At 43.3% G+C, this 23,175-nt stretch overlaps 1 protein-coding gene across 1 annotated transcript; it reads left to right on the top strand.

The window, feature by feature from the left end:
• Nucleotides 1-6,579: 6,579 nt before the first annotated feature.
• Nucleotides 6,580-23,175, top strand: ACTA2 (actin alpha 2, smooth muscle). The gene is made up of 9 exons (XM_055425134.1): nt 6,580-6,736; nt 9,368-9,522; nt 10,958-11,086; nt 14,320-14,430; nt 16,432-16,516; nt 16,892-17,053; nt 18,753-18,944; nt 20,223-20,404; nt 22,883-23,175. Exons 2-9 carry the CDS (start codon nt 9,394-9,396, stop codon nt 23,024-23,026), a joined length of 1,134 nt encoding a protein of 377 aa, XP_055281109.1. The 5' UTR covers nt 6,580-6,736; nt 9,368-9,393; the 3' UTR covers nt 23,027-23,175.

The raw sequence follows: 23,175 nt of genomic DNA, 5'->3' as shown, positions 1-23,175 counted from the left end.
GCTCCCCCTTGACACTGTTCCTCTAGTTGCCACGGCTGATTCTTTCTCCTCTTTAGCTGATCCCTCAGTGGTGTGAATGGAGTCCAAAGCTCTGGATATGTATTCTCCTTGGTATGGCTTTTTTTCTCCTCCAACATGCTGGGTTCCAATTCCAAAACACTCCATGGTGGTAATATCAACAGTTATATATTTATCCACTGTTTTGTGTCTAGAGGATCCGAGACTTGGTTTCTAGACTAAATAAGTGACTATCAGTCTCCATGGAAGTCCAGCAAATCCTTGCATTCACCATGTTGTCCACACTCAGACAATCAGCGAGTCATCAAGTTGGAAGAAAACCCAGGACATCACGTGATTCTGCCCTTTGGACCAGTGATTCCCACGTTTCGGTATGGATAGGGATCTTTCGGGATCCTATCAAAATTAGATTTCATGCTGGATAAGTTTTATGTAGATTCTCTGCCCTCAAGAAGATGGAGGGTAGCTTCCCGTTATTTAAGTCTGGGCTGTGCACAGTGACTTCATTCCAAACTGGACAGTGGGGAAGGGACTGGGAGAAGAGAAATTTCACAGTGCAGAAACCTGACAAGCCTCAACCAGGAGATTAAGATTAATATCAACTATAATAAGTCATTTTGGTAGCATGTACTTTGACAAGAAGCAATGAAAATGGAGATACTTTACCTCTGGGCCCTTCCTCCCCAAAACTTATAACCTCCCAGTCTAGTCATGAGAAAATCATCCAATAATTCCCAACTGAGGGGCATTTCACAAAACACCTAACCGGTATTGCTCAAAACTGTCAAGGTCTTTAAAAATAAGGCAAGCCTAACAAATTGTCACAGCCAAGAGGAACTTAAAGAACTAAATGTTATGTGATGTCCTGGGTGGGACTCTCAAACAAAAAAAGAGGCATTAGGTAAAAACTAAGGAAATCTCAATAAAGTGTGTGTGTGCAGTTGCTTAGTCATGATCACCTCAGGGTGCAAGTCAGGGCGGGAGTTGGGGAGAGGCTTATGGGATTAGTGACCTAGCTGAGTTGAGGAGGATGAGTGGAACACGACAGAAGAAGAATTGGATTTGGAGGAGGAATTGGAGAGTAAATGGGGAAAGACTGCTCCAGGCAGAGGAACAGCAAGAGTTAAGGCCCTAACCTGTGAGCTAGTCTGATTTGTTAGTGGAAAAGCCCAGGATTTTCGTGGCAATGTGGGAGCATAGTACTTCTGAGCGTACTTTCTGTGGAAGATACAGGCAAAATGTAATTGCTGTTAAGAAAGGGACAATACATAGTGTCAATCTCCTCTAGAATTTCACCTTAGCCAGTAGAAGTCTCTACTCTTTATGATCAAACCTAATTTCCCAAGCTATCTTTTGGTGATAGTGAGAATATTAAAAGTTGTTCTGCCTCCCAAATCTAACAGGGTGCTCTTCTGCAATCCAACATACATTTTACAAATAAAGCACTTGAATACATCTTGAAATACATTACATAGTCTAGACAGCCTGAAAAGCTTCAAGAAGTGAACAAGCTAATTCTGCTTTTCCAGTTGGCTTTTATGGCATTGTGGACAGATAGTTTTATGGTTTTCTGATCCCTTTCCTAACACAGGACTTGTGCATTATCTCTTAAACGTCTATTAGATGTTAGTAAGTATATCTAATGTCAACACTATTGATGGAAATATTTTTTTACTGAAAACTGTTACAAATGCCTTGATGTGCAACAGGAAATGCATCTGTGTGTGACTGGATAAACTATATGGTGTGCAGAATAATGGCCTCCCCACACATCTGCATCCTAATCCCCTAAACTTGTGAATCTGCAGATGTGATTAAGTTAATCTTAAAATATGAAGATTATCTTGGGTTATCCATTAGGGTCCGATGTAATCACAAGGGTCCTTCTAAGAAGGAGGCAGGATGGTCAGAGTCAGAAAGACAGATTTGAAGATGCTACAGAACTGGCTTTGAAGATGGAGGAAAGGGCCATAAATCAAGGAAGGCAGTAGCCTCTAGAAACTGGAAGAGACAAGTAAACACATTCTCCCTCAGAGCTTCCAGAAGATAATTATCTTGATTTTAATCCAGTGAAACCTGGACTTCTGATCTGAAGAACTATAATAAAGTTTTGTTGTTTGTAGAAAGTTTAATTTGGTAAAGCAGAAACAGGAAACTAACACTCTGTCACATTCTACTGGTTAAGAGTTTATGGAGAGAGTAACCAGTCCATTCTAAAGGAGATCAATCCTGGGTGTTCATTGGAAGGACTGATGCTGAAGCTGAAACTGCAATACTTTGGCCACCTCATGCGACGAGTTGACTCACTGGAAAAGACTCTGATGCTGGGAGAGGTTGGGGGCGGGAGGAGAAGGGGTCGACCGAGAATGAGATGGCTGGATGGCATCACCGACTCTGTGGACATGAGTTTGAGTGAACTCCGGGAGTTGGTGATGGACAGGGAAGCCTGGCGTGCTGTGATTCATGGGGTCGCGAAGAGTCGGACACGACTGAGCAACTGAACTGAACTGAACATGGAAACATACACTACCATATGTAAAACAGATATCCAATAGGAATCTGCTGTGTGACTCACGGAACTCAAACCAGGGCTCTGTAATAACCTAAAAGTGTGGGATGCGGAGGGAGGTGGCAGGAGGGAGGTTCAAGAGGGAGGGAACATATGTATACCTATGGTTGATTCATGTTGATGTTTAGCAGAAACATGAAAATGACAAGCCACTCCAGTACTCTTGCCTAGAAAATCCCATGGATGGAGGAGCCTGGTAGGCTGCAGTCTGTGGGGTCGCTAAGGGTTGGACACGACTGAGAGACTTCACTTTCACTTTTCACTTTCACACATTGGAGAAGGAAATGGCAACCCACTCCAGTGTTCTTGCCTGGAGAATCCCAGGGACAGGAGAGCCTAGTGGGCTTCCATCTATGGGGTCACACAGAGTCGGACACGACTGAAGTGACTTAGCAGCAGCAGCAACACATTATTGTAAAGCAATTATCCTTCAATTAAAAATAAAAAAAAAAAAAAAGAGCTTAAGTCCGCAGTTCTTTTCTTTTGCCTGAGAAAGTATCTCTCTCTCACCTTTAGATCTAAATTTCCCTCACAGGACACTGGGTAATAATAATAACTAATGATTCCACAGTGTTCTCTGAGGGCAAGGCAGCATTCCAGGCACTTCGCATTATTAACTCTTCACATCTCACTACCACCTTGTGATAAGATATGATTATTAACCCTATTTTTCATATAAGAAATCTAAGGGGCAAAGAGACAACACAGAGCTAATGGTGGCTCTAGAACTTAAACTCTGAATCAAAATCCCTTCTGTATTGCTCTAAATTTTTTGCACAAAGGACTGGGCTGATTTTCACTGCATCCCCTCCCTATGCTGCAGGTCTTTGATCTCACATTTAGAGTGCCAAGTGTCTTCTCTTATAGGAAATTCCTTTGAATCTCTCAGATTTTTCAAATAAATGAGAACATTGTGAAAATAAATACCATCTTCTCAGTATAAGCATATCCCCAGAAAATCAGCCTTTACTTTCCCATGTACCTGGGTGCATGCTCAATTACTTCGATTCTGTCCGGCTCTTTGGGACACTATGGACTGTAGCCTGCCAGACTCTTCTGTCCATAGGGATTCTCCAGGCAAGAATATTAGAGTGGGTTACCATGCCCTCCTTCAGCAGATCTTTCCAACATAGGGATCGAACCCATGACTCCTGTATCTCCTGCATTGCAGGCAGATTCTCTTTACCCACTGAGCCACCTGGGAAGCCCTTACCTTCCTATGCTGCTGCTGCTGCTGCTAAGTTGCTTCAGTCGTGTCCGACTCTGTGCGACCCCATAGACGGCAGCCCACCAGGCTCCCCCGTCCCTGGGATTCTCCAGGCAAGAATACTGGAGTGGGTTGCCATTTCCTTCTCCAATGCATGAAAGTGAAAAGTGAAAGTGAAGTTGCTCAGTCGTGTCCAACTGTTAGCGACCCCATGGACTGCAGTCCACCAGGCTCCTCCATCCATGGGATTTTCCCGGCAAGAGTACTAGAGTGGGGTGCCATTGCCTTCTCCGTACCTTCCCATAGTAGGTATCAAATCAAATTTGCCATAAAAATTTTGATTTTGCTCAAGCAAAGAACAGAACAGAGTTGGGCATACCCATGCAAATGTGGTTAGAATGGTCATTGTGCCAGCGTGAGCTGGATGAGTTTGTCTGCTTGGGCTCCTAGGAGGACTCAAGCTTTGGTTCTGAGAATTCCAGAACTCAAAGAAATCTAAGAATGAGAGATAGAAAAGATAGCTTGCTCTCATTGAGCCTTCCAAGAAAAATGAATTCTATGAGCTGAACAAAATAGCTAATGAGCGTGATGAGTCTAGAGAAAACAGTTTCAGCAAATATTCAACAGCAGCAGAAAATCATTTTCTTTGCCAGACATCCATCTTATGTGGCTGTGTGCCAGCATGGACACAGCCAATTGAAATCTACATGGTACTGGAGATAAAGATTAATCAAGAAATCATTAGGCAATTATTGAACACTCACTGCTTACTCAGCTCTGGACTAGGCCCGAAAGAGGATTCAAATTGCCCCAGCTCTCAAGGAATTTACAGTAAATCATCACTGGACGATGTTACCAAGATGGGGTGTGCTGTTTATAGAATAACACATCTGGAGATGATTCTCGACTGTGCTTATAGCCTGGAATTTATTTTATAGTTTTCCTGAACAGCAACCAAGTCATCAGACACGACTGTTTTCCTAATTGCTCTGCAGCTCCTTGGATACATGGCTGAAAGCCCCAGAAAAGATCTGGCCACTTGACTGGGGATTTCTCCGTACACACAATCCGTACTCACCCAGCGCTGCTTTCTCTCACTGAGGAGGCGTGGATGGGCTCAACCTCAGACCCAGACAATGAGACCATTTAATTGCTGAGTCAAAAATTTATTTTCAGTTACAGGTGCTCCCTCATTAGTGTTACAAATTTGAAAAAAAGAAGGAAAGAAGAAAGACAGGAAAGAAGGAAGGAAGGCAAACTTGTAAGAAAAACTAAACCTTGAGTCACTGTCTTGTAAGTCTGTTTAGGTCATTAGAGTCTGATTGAATATACACTACTAGAGTCAAGGGAGAAAATGAAGAATCATAAACGTGAACATCAACACTTGTTTTCAGTATTTAATAAACATTCACTTTATAAAGCTATCAGGGACTACACGGACACTGCTTGAGACAGAAGTGAGAGGAGGGAGGGGCCTGCTGCTACTCAAATTGCCCTCCCAATGAGGGAAATATGAAATTTTTGCTTCACACACTCCCTGTGATAAAAAAAAACCCAACCCACTGGATATCCCAAATGCCCGATTTTATGTTGTATTGCATAGTCTTCAAGTTTGAACATTCAGACAGTTTTATTTTCTGGCGGCCAAAAACTAGAAACAGTTGACAAATTCTTGAAAATATAGAGAAATCTGTATTTTAGTTATTTAGTCTTAAGCTACAGAAAATTTCATAATAGTCAATAGTGCTGTTTCTTAAAGATTAATGTGAGTTTCTGTCTGAACCGTAAATCAAGTCCGTCAGATACAGTAACATGAGTGAAGAGCTGGCCACAGATGTAAAACAGACATTCACCTTGGGATTTTTCTCACATGTCAGCAGAAATGTTTATGTTATCCATAAAAAAAAAATATAATTCTATCATGAATTGAGTCAGAACCTTGGCTTGGTGGAGAGGAGTAGGAAAACATAAAACCATTGAAGTTATCCATAGCCACTTGGGAATGAGAGCTTAAGACCAGATGTGTTTTCATTCACTACCTTCCTTGGAGGAATGCCTGGGTCACCCTGTCTGTCACCTATCAGTGGGTCATTGGGGCAAGAGGAGGCTCTCGAAGTGCGTGAGAGCCTTCCCTTAAACACATGCTTTGCTCTTGGACTGCCTCTGTGACAGGGGTCTGCATGGACTCTGCTGGAAGGATGACCTTCATCATGATGCTACATGGGTCAGAACAAAATAGCAGATACTGCTAATGAACCAGGGACCAAAATGGTTCAGGCTGTGCTGACTTTGAAGTGCCTCTGTGAAATACGGGTCCTCAAGCCTGTCTCCACTGCAATTCCTGCTTCCATTAATACACCCCACAGACTCGACTCACAAACCCAGTGCTGATGACCACAAAGTCCTCACACCGTCTCCATACTTCTGAACCACTGAAGCATCTCTTTCTTCATTGCAGGCCTCATTGGTGGGAGAACTTTCTCAAGTCCCTACTCCTCACAGGCTGCTTCTTTCTGTGCTCAGTTCATGAGGAAATGCCCCGAAACGCTAGCCTGACAGCTGGTTGGCATCTCCTGAGGAATGTGTGAACCGTGCCTGCATATGCCCCCTGAGGCTTGCTCAGTATCTCTGGGCATTTCAGCAGTTGTTCTGAAGGCTGGGGGTGTTTATCTCCCACAGGCAGCTGAGCTGCCTCCCATTTCACGAGCAGAGCCGTGGAATGCAGTGGAAGAGACCCAGGCCTCCGGCCACCCAGATTAGAGAGTTTTGTGCTGAGGTCCCTATATGGTTGTGTTAGACTCCACAGAGGGCTTGAGTCTGTCTTTGTTCCTTGTTTGGGAAGCCAGTGGGAGGGGAACAAGCCAAGGGGCTATATAACCCTCCAGCCTTCAGCTTTCCAGAACACCACCCAGACCGGAGAAGCCCAGCCGAGCACTTTCAGGGTAAGTGGCACTGGCCCAGAGATGTGGCTTAGATTCCAGCAGCTCTGACATTTCCCAGTATAATCAGATGTCATCTATGGAGATTTTAGCCAGACTCACACACTCAGAAATATTTGAATGAAGATTGTACTACTAATACGATTGTAGCCTTTAGCTATAATTATCTAACCTCAGAAACAAAGCTAAGATGCAGCCTGTGTGGGGGAGGAAGGGGAGAGGAAGATGGAATGAAATCTATGAGGGTCACCTGCAAAATTTGTTTATACTAAACCAGCAGCCCCGGTCTTGCAGTGCATTTCAGAGGTGCAGTCTAGCTGTCTGCAGTCAGCTACATGACGATGTATATTTAGACACTGGAAACTCCAGTATCTGCTTGTGGTTCAGATTTGGTATGGGGATTTTTCACTGGACTGTACTTTTGGTCCAACTACGGTGTCTGACAGTGGATTTTAGAACTGAACAGAGGTTAACTGCCTAGCCTTTGATATTGGCTCTTTGTGTATTTGCATCTGGGTTCCTCTGGCTCTCATTGGCGGTGTCTTCTATGGGAAAGTCTCTTGAGTGTAACCGTGAGCTTGCACTTCAGGGTATATGCGTCTCCCTTGGTTGGTTTGCAGCAGAGCATAGCAGGAACCCAACTGAATCTTGGTGAATAAAGAGGGAGGGAGCTGGCGTGCAACTGACAGCTGTTTGCATTTCAGCCTATGGGATGATTTGCATTTCTCAGCCAGGCGGGACCACGGAACCAGGCTTGCCCCCCCAGGCTGATCTTCATTGTGAATCAGGGTTTGGCAGCTCCGGCCCCGGCTGGGGTTTTCACGCTAAGATTTTTCCTTCCATTTTGTGATTCATGACTAAATATGGTTTGTGTTTCAAGACTGTGGATCTGGGAACTGGAGTGTTCCCCTCCCACTAACTCCTCGTTTTTGGCACGAGATGCACTCCAGTCAGTTGGAGCAAACCCCCCTGACCTGGGTGCCGTTCCAAGAGCAGACATTCTAGTGGGTTTTACCTAATTAGGAAATGCTTTGCTCCAAACCCAGCTGCTCATCAGGTTAGATAAGAGTTGTAAACCATTGAGCCAGCTTCTTTCCGGGGCATACAAATTTCTCTAACGACAGTGCTTGGTTTAGAGATTTTAAGATTCTTCCTAGACTTTTTTGTTGTTGTTGTTTTTTATCAAATAAAAGCACATTTACTAAATTTTGAGGTTTTTTTTTCCTGCATGTTGAGGGTCCAATCTATTTCTTCTGCAGTGCATTCTAACACTCCCCCAAACCTTTCTTGCTCAAGGAAAGGGTTACTAAAGACGTGTATTCGTGGTGTCCACACCATCGCATTTTCAAATTCTCCTAATTCTGAATATTTCATCCTGTTTTCAGCTCTTCGTTTTGATTTGGAAAGTCTGCTTAGAACATCCAGAGAGGGTACCGTTCTGGTGCTGGCCACCTCTGACAGTTGCCTCGGACTGCTGCTTCTGCCTCATCTCCCTTAAATTTCTCACCTCTCTTCTTACTTCTCAATCTGCTAGGAAGGCAACCAAGTCACATGACTGCCAAACACAATTCAGTGTCTGGAAAGGGAAGGGAAGGGTGGGAAAGGAAAGAGTCAGCCACTTATAAGTTACATTTTCTATTCTTACAAGTAGAATTTACAAGTTGAAGATCTCGGTCCTAAGCCTGGAAGTAGTGTGGGAAGGAAGCCAAGACTAGAAATAAAAAGATCTGGATAATGATCACACAATAATTATGATTTAAATAATAATTTAAAAATAGTATTTACTGAGAATTCATATGTATATGCCACTATCAATTATTTTAAGTAAATACTTTAAAATATCTAATCTGCATAAGACTCTATGTACTACACATGGATATTACTGTTCTTTCATAGATAGATAAAGAGACTGATTCAGAGATATTAAATAACTTACTGATATGTAACTTTTTGGACTCACTCTCTCTTGTTGGACTCAAAGGTTAGCAGTGATTTCCATTAATAGAATGACTGTGACCCCTAAAATTTGAAGCACCTCCTTAAGACATTTTGATTGGTTCCTCAGGGCTTTAATTCTACCCTTGTGTAAAATTAAAGTCCCCAGGATCCAAAAGAGAATATTCTTTTAAACATTTTTTACATGAAATGTTTCGGTATTTCCAAAATTTCACATCCTGCTCATTCCTCAAAATCTGCTTTTTTGGAAAAAAATTTTAATTTATAGCATATCTAGAAAAACATGAGTATGGGTGTCTACAGACAGCAAATTCTAGGTACTTCATTAACAAATGACGGGTGATTTGTCCCTGTGAGATCAGGTCTCATGGACCGATATTCCATCTGTGCTCTGCAGTAGCTCATTCCTTCACTTGCTTAGTCAATCTTTAAAGTGCTCATGAGCACACGTAATGTTCCTGTGCTGGAGACCTACTGTACGAATGGAGAAGTCTGAGTTTAAGATTACAGTCTAATGAAAGTGCTTTGCGATAAATGGCGTGTTAGATAAGAATCAGCAGAGGGCGCTCTAGGAGTACAGAGGAGGAGTCCCAACTCCGGCAGGAAGGTGGGAGTGGTCAGGTAAGCTTCAGAACTGCTGGATCACACCTGCGTTGGCTTCCTCCCTGATCCCTTTAGAACCCTGTGAAGCAGCTCCAGCCGAGATGTGCGAGGAGGAGGACAGCACCGCCCTGGTGTGTGACAATGGCTCTGGGCTCTGTAAGGCTGGCTTTGCGGGGGATGATGCTCCCAGGGCTGTTTTCCCATCCATCGTGGGACGTCCTCGACATCAGGTGAGCAAAATTCTCTCTGAAGCAGAGAGAAACAAAGCCATATAGATTTGGTCCCTCTATGTCTCTGTGTCCATGGATATTCATAGATTGTTGCTCTCTGCCTAGAAATTATGTAACTTTGTTAGAAATGTACCTCTGATGACAGATGTCCAGGGATAAGTGCCAATTTCATATACATTGTTGACAGATTACCTGGTGGGAGACTTTTTTTTTTTTTTCACAAATACAAAAAGTCTGACTTTTTTTTTCATAAATCTTTTTTGTCTAAATGTAACCATGGTCATCAGCTTCAGAAATATCTATGAGTTATCTGATGTATTCCGTGGCTACTCTATGGAAAGAAACTGCAGTAAAAGGTCAGGTTGCTCATTCTCAAAGAACCTAATGTGAAATGAAAGGAAGCATTGTTACCCAATGTAATTTTACATCTGTTAGATGTCAACGAAATACATGTGGATAGACATATGGTAATTTTACATAACATTATATGGAAAGAAAATATGAATGGCAGCCACAGGGTAAAAGGTGAGAGCTTCATCCCAGAAATTCTCCTTTCACATCAGAAATGTATTTTGCACATTGGACCTATCTGATTGATATTTAGGCTTTTGATTTGGCATCAACTCACAAGAAGACATAATAGAAGCCTTCCCCAGCAAAAGAACTCTGTCTCTTTGTTGAACTTTCACAACCAAGATATTTTGCAAAAATCACTTCTTAAGAAATTATAGAAGCTCCACCTGTTTTGCAATTCTGTCACTCCAATGCAATTTTAAATTGTAGTCATGAGGATTCTTTTTTTCCTAAAGATTCATATTAATGACTAAAAAAATGCATCCCACTAGTTTAGGCAGATAGCGTAATATTGAGCAGCATGATTTTATCTATTAGAAACCAAGTACTGAGTGGTCATTTGTAGAAACAATGCTTTTGCTTATAATGGTTAGATACACTCTTGAGTAGGTGACAATTCCAAATGTACAGTTTAAAAGATTCATGAGTGGCAAAATGCCATTTAACTAATGTGTAAAAAATTTTTTTTTTAATTTTTTATTGGAGGCTAATTACTTTACAATAACTAATGTGTAGAATTTTGTATAACAAATATTGATTGAGTGGCAGATACACGCCAGGCAATTTGTCATAGTGGTGAACAAGACAGATACAATCTTTGCCCTAAGAGAGCTCATGAAGGAACACAGAAGATAAATGACAGTCGCCTTACCCTCAAAGTTCTCTGCTATTTGTAGGCCTGTTCAGGCCTGTTTCAAGTCACCTAAGGGATGTTTCCTAAGAGCTCAGTAACAATAGGATCAGCAGGTCATTGCTGGTACTGGAAGGATTTTCATTGCAATGATTTAACCCTTTGTGTTTGGACAGTAATCAGTTCACAAGTTCTGAGAGAGGCTGACTTGTAATGTGTTGAACTTTTTAGGGAGTGATGGTGGGAATGGGACAGAAAGACAGCTACGTGGGTGATGAAGCACAAAGCAAAAGAGGAATTCTGACCCTGAAGTACCCGATAGAACACGGCATCATCACCAACTGGGATGACATGGAAAAGGTACTGGGAGAGGCATGAATAGTTCCTGTGGCTCAGATCTCAAATGTCTGGCTACTGCTGGGAAAAAGAACAGGCTAACTTTGCCTGGTTGTGCTTTTACTTGTTGGTGTTCCTTCTAGATTATTACTAACTGAACTTTAAAAATTCTGAACTTTATTTATTTTAAAAAGCAAATTCCTTGACTAAGAGGGTTTATAAACCAGTTAGAGGCAGATGGGCTTCCCAAGTGGCGCTGGTGGTGAAGAATCCGCCTGCCAGTGCAGGAGATGCAAGAGATGTGAGTTCGATCCTTGGGTGGGGAAGATCCCCTGGAGGAGGAAGTGGCAACCCGCTCCATTATTCTGGCCTGGAGAATCTCATGGACAGAGAAGCCTGGTGGGCTACAGTCCATGGGGTTGTAGAGAGTCGGACATAACTGAGCAACTAAGCATAGCACAGAGGGAGCTAGCTCTAAAAATGAGAATAGTATTTCTTTGACAGCGGTGGGAATTATAGTCTATCGCTCAGACAACTGGCTTGCCCTCCAAGGACAAGCACTGTATGGGCTGCAAACAGGAGAACAAGGGATGGAAGAGCTGGGAGGAGCCTTCACCTACCCGCTCCTGAAAATTTTTCATGAATTTACCCTGAACATTAAAAAAAACTAGTTCTTTTTTTTTTTCCTTTTAGTTTTCTCTGTAGAAAAGGGGCTGTGACATTGTAGATTTGGTACATTCCTAAAATGTCCCTCAACATATTGAAGCACAAGCAACCAACACAAATTTTTAAATAAACAGTCCAAAAAATATCTCCCTGAGTTGCATTAAGTGAAGTCTTTCTCTCCCAGACCCATATAGAAGAGCTAATGAGAAGAGTTAAATCCGAGGGTTTTGATGTTTGCTCTCAAGCATCATGGAAACAAAGTGATCAAAGAAAAGGCAGAATAAATAATGAGAAAGTGACTTAAAATTTTTAAATGCGGCAAAAATGTTAGAACCAGAAAATCTGGACTTTTACACATCTGTCAGCTCCACACACACAGACGCACACACATACTCTCTCAGGATTTTAAAAGGAAGCAGTGTTGCTAGAATTTATCAGTGATAATGCCGAGACCTCTGCTGCTCTACCAAAAAATGTGTTTCATTAGGTTTGCTGAGTCTAAGAGTCTGGATTTGGTTAAGACTGCAGTAGGCTCTGAGGAGGAGATAATAATAGTGATGAGAAAATTCTCTTTTAAGACGTTCTCCATGGAGCTGGCAGCATCACAGAGGGGATACACCTGGAGAAAAACAAATGAAGCACACTGTCATTTCTAAAAAGTAAAGTGTCTCCTGGAGAGAGAGAGAAGAAGAGAGACAGAGTTGGGGGAGGCAGAGAGATTGGCTGGTTTCTGACGATGTTTCAGAGTCTCCACGGTGTTTAACAAGACTGGCGGCATTTATTTTCTTTCTAATTTCTTGAGCACTGTGCTGCTTTTACTCCATCAAAGGAGTATAAATTTTAGAAGTCTCATTTCTTTTCTAGAAACCGCAAATTCAAAACCAAAGAAACTGCAACAAGAGAAAGAATCTTTAAAGTCAATCTAGCTTCTGTTAATGTACAAATTTTCACTCACAGTTCTTGTTTTTATTTTGTTTTAATTCTGAATGAATTTAATATTTCACTAGTGGAGAATTTGGGGGCTTTTAAAAATAATTAATCAACTGAATTCTTTTCAGAATAGTTTGTCCTTTATGGCATCCAGGGTTAAAAAGGATGCTTCCAGAAAACTCTACTCAATATTCTACAATAACCTATGTGGGAAAAGAATTTGAAAAAAAAAAACACAACATATATATATATGTATAACTGAATCACTTATCTGTATACCTGAAACTAACACAATATTGTAAATTGACTATGCTGCTGCTGCTGCTCAGTCACTTCAGTTGTGTCCGACTCTGTGCGACCCCATAGACGGAAGCCCACCAGGCTCCCCCGTCCCTGGGATTCTCCAGGCAAGAACACTGGAGTGGGTTGTCATTTCCTTCTCCAATGTGTGAAAATGAAAAGTGAAAGTGAAGTCGCTCAGTCGTGTCCAACCCCTAGAGACCCCATGGACTGCAGCCCACCAGGCTCCTCCATCCATGGGATTTTTCCAGGCAAGAGTACTGGAGTGGCTTGCCATTGCCTTCTCCGGTAAATTGACTATACTCCAATGTAAAATAAAAATTAAATTACAAAAAGAAACAGCTCAAAAAATAAAAATAAAGAGCATGCTTAACCATGAAGCAAACACAAGCATGTTCAAAGTACATCACACTAGCTGCAGGCACTGGCTTTTGGGGGAAATACCTGAAGGCCAAGGTCTGTCCATGAATGAAAAGTCCAGTGTGTGCCAGCCAAGGTAGGCTTATTTCAACCCTGGGGAGCAAAGAGAGGAATGAAGGGGTGGAAAAATTCCCTTAAATATTAAAAATAATCATTAGGCTTTCAGATCTGCTTCATTCATCCATTTACATATTCATTCATTTGTCCTTTTACTTGCTACACTAAGTCATTTGCCCAAGAACATTAATTAAAGTGGGGGCTTCCCTGTTGGCTCAGCAGTAAAGCTTCCACTTGCAATGCAGGAGACACAGAAACATGGGTTTGATCCCTGGCTCAGGCAGATCCCCTGGAGGAGGAAATGGAAACCCCCTCCAGTATGCTTGCCAGGAAAATCCTGTGGATAGAGGAGCCTGGTGGGCTACAGTGCATGGGCTTGCAAAGGGTTGGACACAACTGAGTGAGCACCAGTAGGTAAAGAAAATACAGTTGAATAATGGCAACATTTGCTCTGGGCCAGGCTCTGGGCTAAACAGTAACAGAGAGTTCCCTGATTTAAGTCTCACAAAGACATGAATTATTTTTATATTCCCCATGGAGAGACTGTTGCAAAGAAGGGTTAAAATTTGCCTACACTCATATAACCAAGAAGTGCTTAAGCCAGGATTTGAACCCAGGCTTCACTCCAGAGCCTATGTCTTTAACCACTACCCTATCCTGCCTCGTAGACCTGGGTTTGGGTTTTTGTTCATTCACTTACTAGGTGTGAATTCTCAGGTAAGTTCCTTGTAGTCTTTAAGCTTGAGTCTCTGCACCTGTAAAAACGTGGGCACATAATGAGCACTTGTACTTGGACCTGGTTTCCTGTGCTCATTCTGGTCCCTTTTCGAGGACTGTCGTGCCTCTGCTGCATCTCATTGTTGTGCTTTTCCTTGGTCCCCTAGATCTGGCACCACTCTTTCTACAATGAGCTTCGTGTTGCCCCTGAAGAGCATCCAACCCTGCTCACTGAGGCACCCCTGAACCCCAAGGCCAACCGGGAGAAAATGACCCAGGTAAATATCACTCTAGGACCCAGCACTTTGGCGCTTGGAGGAAGTCCTTGAAGGGGGTTGCACAGATTAGCAGATAAAAGGCCCACAAAACAGTCTGCTCACAGCCTGACAACTTTCCTGGATTCCCAAGGCCACAGGCATCAGACATCCTTACTGCAGGAATGGCCCCTTGGCTCCAAGAGCAATAGGAAATTGTCCAGATTTAACTGAAAAGGCCACATGTTTAGGTTTAAAACTTCTAAGAAGTCATTTCAAAATGCAGGATAATATACAATGGGGAATTTTGGTCTTAGAGTCAGATCCCAGTTTGAAGATTCGATCTGTCACTTATCAGCTGTGTGACTTTAAAATATCCACTTAATTTTCATAGACTCAGTTTCCTTGTCCATATGTTGAGAATAACATTAGTACTATTATTTTTCAAATGATTTGAAGATTAATAAGACAAATGCTAATTGTGTTTCATGGTACCTGGTATGATAAACACTAAACAGGTATTTATTATTATCTTTATTGTGACTTTCTGAAGCTCAGAGATTTTGGAACAGGAGACTATCTATTCCATCATCCAGACAAAGTTTCCAGTTTGGATGAGCTGCTTAATAAATACACCTAGTGTCAACTTCATGCTTGTTATGGTTAAGCACTGGGCTAAGCATTTTCTACAGATTGTCTCTTTAAATCTTAACTTAAAGCATAAGCCATTATTATCCTAATAATATAAATGAAGGCTTCCCTGATGGCTCGGTCAGTAAAGAATCTTGCCTGCAATTCAGGAGACCCAAGTTCTGTTCCTGGGTCAGGAAGATCCCCTGGAGAAGGAAATAGTAACCCACTCCAGTATTCTTGCCTGGAAAATCTCATAGACAAAGGAGCCTAGTGGGCTATATACTCCATGGGGTCACAAGAGTCAGACTTAGCAACTAAACCACCACCAGTATAAATGAAGAATTTGAGACTCAAGTGCATTAGGTGATGGTCCTAAGGTCACACAGCTTAGAAGCTTGGATTTGGCCCACAATCTTTTGACCTCAGAGCATAATAAACATAAATACTGCAGAGCCTTTTTCCTGGAAGAGTTTTGGATGCCTCATCAACACACCAGCAGTTGTTCTCTGCAGGGGAACATCTCTGTGTTTGGAAAGGACTCATGACCCAAGAGATGCTGTTTCTTAAGGGAGCTTTTTTCCCAGTGAGTGGTAAAAACGAATAGCTAGGAATTATGGCCGTCTAGCAAACTATGTTAGATGTTCACTCTGGTTAATAGACCAGAGAGGGTTTTGTAGATCGAGATATGGAGGCCTATGGGCATCTCCGTGGGCACACATTTCTAACACGTGACCTGGAGGGGCTCTGGTACTAACTGTGTCCCTGGACGGCATGAACTGTCACATCAACATTCATACTTGGTTCTCTGTTACCAGCAGGCAGTTCTTTTCTTCCAGCAATCAGGACTCCTTCACCACAGCTAGAATGGCCTCAGACTCTAGGGCTGACATTGACCCAGCAACTACAGAAAAAAGTTGAAGAGATTACGTGGAATCTCAGACAGATCACAGAATGAGGTTCATCTCAACCAGTCTGAGCTTCAGTGGTTTAGGCTCCGTGCTTTCACTGTTCAGGTCCTGGGTTTGATCCCTGGTTGGGAAACAAAGATCCCGCAGGCCGCCCACATCAGTCAGTTGTTAATTTGGTGAATTCTCCAGGTCACGTTCAAGTCAGGGCCAGGACCAGAAACTAGACCTTCCTTATACCTGGCTGGTCGTGTGTGCACACTGTCCCTTCCACCCCCCATGACACCGGGTCACCGGTATGGTGGTCTCCCCATTACACCTTCCTTTCTCTTTGACCAGTAACCAAGGCTTCTCTGACCCTCCTTTATGTTAGTTTCCTCTACCCAGAACCAGGTGGGCCCATCTGCAGTCATCAACAAGATGCTCTCTTGTGCTTTCTTGGTGATACTGGCAGCATCATTAACTCATCTCTTTGGTTGCTTTGCAGATTATGTTTGAGACTTTCAATGTCCCAGCCATGTATGTGGCTATTCAGGCGGTGCTGTCCCTCTATGCCTCTGGACGTACAACTGGTAGGTGACTGGGCAGGGTGAAAGTCCTGGTTGAGTACACCATCAGTTACAGGATTGAATGGTTTATAAACGTGTGTTGTGATGGACTGGGGGTTATTTAGAATTGACAGAGTTAATTCCTGCCCCTTGAGGGCTTCTTCTCACCTTTAAAAATAAGTCCTTTAACTTGTATTTCCAGGAGGACTTCTATTATTTCCCTCTTCCTGTTCTCTTTCTTCTTCTTTCCTTTACCTAGCCCTGCCTCAACTTTCTTTTCCTATCAAATGCCTTCCTTCCTTTCAAATAAAAGGCTTAGAAATTCCCCTTCTACTAGACCAGTAAGTGATCATACACCAGCTCCCCCGGTGACTTTTATCGTGCACAACTGTCCCCCAGGCATTGTGCTGGACTCTGGAGATGGTGTCACCCACAACGTGCCCATCTATGAGGGCTACGCCCTGCCCCACGCCATCATGCGTCTGGACCTGGCTGGCCGAGATCTCACCGACTACCTCATGAAGATCCTGACCGAGCGAGGCTATTCCTTTGTGACCACTGGTGAGGCCTGAGGGACATAAAGGGAGGGGTCATCAGGGCGGGGTGTTCTCCCCTGACTGGTGACTATGGAGGAAACAATGGGAGGGAGCCTTGCAGATAGCAAGACCTGACTCTAATGCCCAGGGCAAAGCTCTGAGTATTTTGCTATGTGTAATCGCAAAACGATTATACCATTCCTTGAGAATAGTTTTAACCTTCAGGTATTATGAACTAGTCAGAGTTGCATTATTTGAACATTTTCTAATCCCTTCCATTCACACATGAAGACTGAAAATAGGGGTGAAATTGGGAGATTGAGATCGACATATGTACATTCCTGATACTATGTGGAAAGTAGATAACTAATGAGAACCTACTGTATAGCACAGGGAACACAACTTGACACTCCACCATGACCTGAATAGGAAGGAAATCCAAAGAAAAAGAGGGCATTATATATGTACGTATAGCTGTATCACTTTGCTGTGCGGTAGAAGCTAACACAACATTGTAAAGCAACCAAACTCCAAAAAAGTTAATTTAAAAAGAGCCTGAAAATTGTATGGCATGGTGTTTGGCGGTCTTTGGAAACATCTTGACAGGGCTAGGGTCCCAGTTCTGCCACTCACTAGCTGTGTGACCTTGGACAAGACGCCCAAGTCCACTAAGCCACAGGCTATCTGTAAAGTGGGAGTAATCATTTACTCTTTCTCACAAGGATGTTGGGAGTAGTAAATGAGATCATGCACGTGGAATTCCTGGTCCTGAGGAAGCATGAGATACTTGTTAGTGATTGTAATATCAACCCAGCAGGCAACGGCATGTTTGTCTTCCGACTAAACTGGTACCCTTGGTCTCTCTCTCTGAGAGGCAGAGGCAGACAGTCCTAGAGACATCAGGATGACCTCAGTGCCCTTGACCCTGGCTGCCTGCCCTTCCCTTGCCAATTTGCTCTTGTCCAAATGTTCAGGTTTTTGGACATACCCAAGACTTATCCTAGACTCCAAACTTGAGCCCTGACAATTTAAAAATCTCCTTCTGGGATAGAGAGTTGAATGAATTCTGTCCCTTCTCTGCCCTCTCTGAGGAATTCCAAGATGCCTCCTAAAAGTTCCCAGGGGCCTGGATAAAATCAATAGTTTAGAACTTCAGAGGACAGGAGTCGGAAAGGGGTCTGCCCACCCACCACTGGGACCTTCTTTACCAGGCCTGGTCCTGAGCCTCTTTCTGGAAGGTGATGAGTTTTCCAAGGACTTGAGCTGGAACCCACCTGGGTCAGACACCATGGGTCTTCAGAGCTTTTTAAAACTGTAGGTGTTTTTAAGGGACTGTTTAGGCATGAATCTTCCTGGTCAACTGAAAATCCAATATAACAAACTGTTATAGAGCACATATAACAGAGAGTCATTAATTAATCATGCAAAAGAGTTAATGTCCAAAAGGATTCCTGCTGTTTGTCGCTAGCCAGCTCATTTTCATCCTATCATGCATCCGGACATTGTCTACTTAGAAGTTTCTCTGTGTGAAGCACTTTGCTGGGAACAGAAGTGGTTTCCTAATGGACCTATAATTTACTTGTCCTCATGGATTTGGGGTTGCAGAATAGAATATGTGCTTTCAGGAAGAAACCTGTATTGTAAGACAGTACTGTAGGGCAGGCGGATTTTTACCAACTGTGCAAATCTCCAGCTTGGCCACCATGTTTGTATCTCATTGACAGCTGAGCGTGAGATTGTCCGGGACATCAAGGAGAAATTGTGCTACGTAGCCCTGGACTTTGAGAATGAGATGGCCACTGCCGCATCCTCCTCCTCCCTCGAGAAGAGCTATGAGCTGCCTGATGGGCAGGTGATCACCATTGGGAATGAGCGTTTCCGCTGCCCGGAGACCCTGTTCCAGCCCTCGTTCATAGGTAGGCAGCACACCCAGGGAGAGCACCCTCCTCTCCTTCCACCAGCCGGTCTCAGCCCCCAGCACCCTTCTGCGTGTGGCAACATGTGACAGGGGCCAAAAAACCAAGGGCACCTCTGAACCAGGGCAAGGGAAAAAATGTCATGTTTTTTAAGTGAGAAGACATAAAGAAGCCATGAAAGGAGTTTTCTTTTTAAGAAAACATCGTCTAGGTTGTAGTCCGGCTGAAGCATTCTTGGTGTACGGTTTATGGTGAAAGAATCAGATACTGTCCATGCTTAGGAGACAGCAGAGCCACCAGAAGGATGGGTCGAATGCTGAGTCTGGAAATAACAGGGGAAAAGAAAACTGGAAATGTCCGTTCCTACATTAGCATTGACCTTGGGAGACAGGTTAGCATAGTTGTTTATAGAGAGGTGAGCCTGGGTGTGAATCTTAGTTCTCCTTTCATAATTTTGCCTCCTGGAGCCTCATCTGTAAAATGTCTTCATTAGTAAAAAGTGTCTTCATCTTTAAAATGAGATGTGTGTGGGGGCGGGGGCACTAAGGGTTTATTAGGTGTTCAGTTCAATTCAGTTCAGTTGTTCAGTCATGTCTGACTCCTCGCAACCCCATGGACCGCAGCACGCCAGGCCTCCCTGTCCATCACCAACTCTCGGAGTTTACCCAAACTCATATTGGCAGTAATCAATTACTAAGCATGATTAGTATTACATCATAAAACTGTAAAAGATGAAGAGCCGTCTGGAGGTTCTTTTCAAAAGACCCATGTCAGAAATTAACAAGAAATTCAGACAAAAAAAATATTATCAAGGTTGAAGAAAAACGAGTCTTTGTCCAAATAAAATGAAACATATTTCAAATGTTCCAGCACCATTTAGCTTTGAGGGGTGAGAACAAGACAGCAGTCAAGGAGAGATTTAGGAGTTCTGAGTGACAGCTGTGGCATTAGCTCAGCCTGGGACCTTCTCAAGGCTTTGGGAATTTGAAGGCTTTGCTTTTTATTTGAATCACTTATAGTAGTGAGCCTGTTAAGACTTAGGACTGTGATAGTGTAGCCTCTCACCCTTCCAGAGGTGCCAAAGCAGGGCTTCCTCCCTAGACCTAGGAGGACCTGAGCCATTTCAAGGGTCTTTCAGTCCTGAGATGGTGGCTCCTAGAGCATTGTGCCTGCCAAGCTGTGGTCCAGTGTAAGATCATCCAGTTGCTCATATCGTCTTCCATGTCAGCCTGGGTTTTCTTTATCACCCAAGGACCACAACCTGTTTCTCTTTGCCAGGGATGGAGTCTGCTGGCATCCATGAGACCACGTACAACAGCATCATGAAGTGTGATATTGATATCCGGAAGGATCTCTATGCTAACAACGTCCTCTCCGGGGGTACCACCATGTACCCCGGCATTGCTGACCGCATGCAGAAAGAGATCACGGCCCTGGCCCCCAGCACCATGAAGATCAAGGTAAAGTTCTGTGACAGACCCATATATGCTGCTGGAAACACCAAGCTTATAACCAAAAGTACAGGATTCTTCAGAGGCTACATCTTGGTTGTGTACACTTATTGGTCTTAGAGCTAGGCAGTGGGTAAAAGCCCTCAAGTATCATACTTTTAAGGGTCTAAGTCAGTTCCATTCATAGAGGATTTGAATGATTTTGTACAAAGTTTAATCAATACTTATCCATGTCAGTCAGCTACTTTCAGCGGATGTAGGAAAAGGTCAGTAGAGCCACTCATGTGCCCATATCTCATTGAAATACACAATACGTTGTTTTCCTCATCATGAAAGTAGTGCATCTCATGTATAGAACATTATAAACTTTACATATGAGCCAGACCTTTCTAAACAGGTATAAATCCTGTAGATTCAGTAGTATACTCTTCTTTCAGTACTAAATGTGATTCCATCCCAGCAGCCAGGAACTGGAACACTATCTTCATCTCTCTTTCTGATGCACCTTTTGAAACAAGTGCTCCAAAGTGCAGCATGACCCCAGGATGGCCAAACTCACTCCCTGAGCCAGCAGGACCCCTACACTGTGTGTGTTTTGAGTCAGTCGGAGGAACTCAGATTAAAAGGCTATCATTCTTTGGAGGCAAGCTAACATGTGGCTGGTGACTTCGCAAAGGCTACTGTTACTCTGAAATCAGGAGGTCAGGCTTGGACCCTCTGATCCATGTCCCAGGGAATGGGAGAAAGGGCACTCAGGGTGCAGTTCACACACACGAGAGGTATTCAGACAAATTCTCTGTTATTTGCACTCCCGTCTCTTTTTTTATGGAAAGAATCTGCAGCTAACATGACAGAGTGTGCTAGACTGAAGCACAGTCTTTCTCCACATTACAGGCAAAGGACTGCGGGGTGAGAGGAGAGAGGCTGTTTTCTGAGGATTTGTGTTTCTCGGGTGATAGACACTCAGCCAGAGTTGGGTAGTTTCTAGTTCTCCAATCTTGGAGTCTTGAACAGAAATGAGTGTAGAATTTTGAGCTCCAGTGTGGTGAGAGCAAACCATTGAAAACCTGGGACAGTAAGATGATGACATTATGGGAAATTGAAACTGAATGGGGTTGGGGGTGGTCTGTAGGGATTCTGTACTGTCTGAAATCTAAAAGTATCTAAAGCTGAAAGGTTATTTCTAAAGCAAAGCAGAAAGAAAAAACGCCTGGGAGAGGCCCTGGTTTGCATGCTGGGTCTGACCTGTGCCAGTCGGTGTGACCAAGGTCAATTACTTAAACCTCGCTGAGTCTCTGTTTCCTCATTTAGAATATGGGGCAGATTCAGCACTTACTCTTCAAAGTGGTTATGAAGATTAAATGAGATAGTACATGTAAAATGCTGGGCAAAGTGCTTGGCAGATAGTAAATGCTCAGTAAATATCAGCTACTTGTATTAAAAATAAATGTTCAACCAGAGCTCAAGAAATAAAGAGAAATTAAACCCTTTCACCACAGTTTCAGAAATATCTTATCTATTGGCCAAGTGTCAATATTTATTTCTACCTAAGCATCCAAGTCTGATGTGGAATTTAGACTTACTCAACTCTAACTATTTTTAGAGCCAGAGAGCAGCAGTCAAGGTAGACATACGCTTGTTCTGAATCACTGCTCTCTGGGCCTAAACCATTCATTGATTTAAGAAACATCAGCATGTCCTTGCGTGCCAGGCTGGTTCATTCAGGTAGGGCCAGCCAGTGCAAGCTTAGCCGAGACCTATCCCAGGGGAATCTTCATCCCAGCAATGGACCCCTCAGTGTTAGACAGTGCATCTTGGTAGACTTAATCAGGTCTTACAGTAAGTTCTTGTATGGTCAGAAATTCTGACACAGTTAAACGTTCCCCTTGAAGTTGCTGGTGTTTGTGTCCAGAGTGTGTGTGTTGTGCTGAGCTCTGAAGAACAGCTGACAGGAGTCAGGGACGATGTCAGGGCTAAAGTGGAGGTTGTGTAGAATTGGGGGCCAACTTTCTGTTTGCCTGATAGTAGACTGAATGAAGCTGAAGTGTCATAGAAGTTTTGGAGTAGATTGTTGAACAGCAGTCACCAACTTTTTTGGCATTAGGGACCGGTTTCATGGAAGACAACTTTTTCCATGGACTGGGGGTTAGGGGGTGCTTTGGGGATGATTCAAGTGCATATCATTTATTGTGCACTTTATTTCTGCTGTTGTTACAGCAGCTTCACCTCAGATCATCAGGCATTAGATCCCGAGGGTTAGTGAACCCTGGTATAAAAGGAAGCCGGGAAACCAAAGGTGCTCATTGAAGAACCTCTAAATCCACAACTATTCACACACCATGGGTTAGGGTTCAATTTCAGCATCTAACAGCCAAGATTGTCCCCAGGGCCCGTGAAACTTCAGCTGGGGCCACAAATCCTGACCATGCTGGAATCCCCAGTTCCCCTCCTAGTGCGTTAATGGCCCTCTCTCATCCTGACCCACAGATCATCGCCCCTCCGGAGCGCAAATACTCTGTCTGGATTGGTGGCTCCATCCTGGCCTCTCTGTCTACCTTCCAGCAGATGTGGATCAGCAAACAGGAGTACGACGAGGCCGGGCCATCCATCGTCCACCGCAAATGTTTCTAAGACACTGTCCTGCTCTCTGTCTGTCTCTAGTACACACTGTGAATGTTCTGTGGAATAATGCCTTCAATCCTTTTCCAAATCATTCCTAGCCCAAGCTCTGACTCGTTACCTGTGTGTTTTTTAATAAATCTGAGATATGTTACCTGTAA

The sequence above is a fragment of the Moschus berezovskii genome, chromosome 12, assembly GCF_049115385.1.
Source record: "Moschus berezovskii isolate FMDL1 chromosome 12, NW_MosBer_1.0, whole genome shotgun sequence".
Lineage (NCBI taxonomy): Eukaryota > Metazoa > Chordata > Mammalia > Artiodactyla > Moschidae > Moschus > Moschus berezovskii.
Note: the sequence above shows the minus strand (reverse complement) of the source record. Positions and strands in the feature narration are given on the sequence as shown.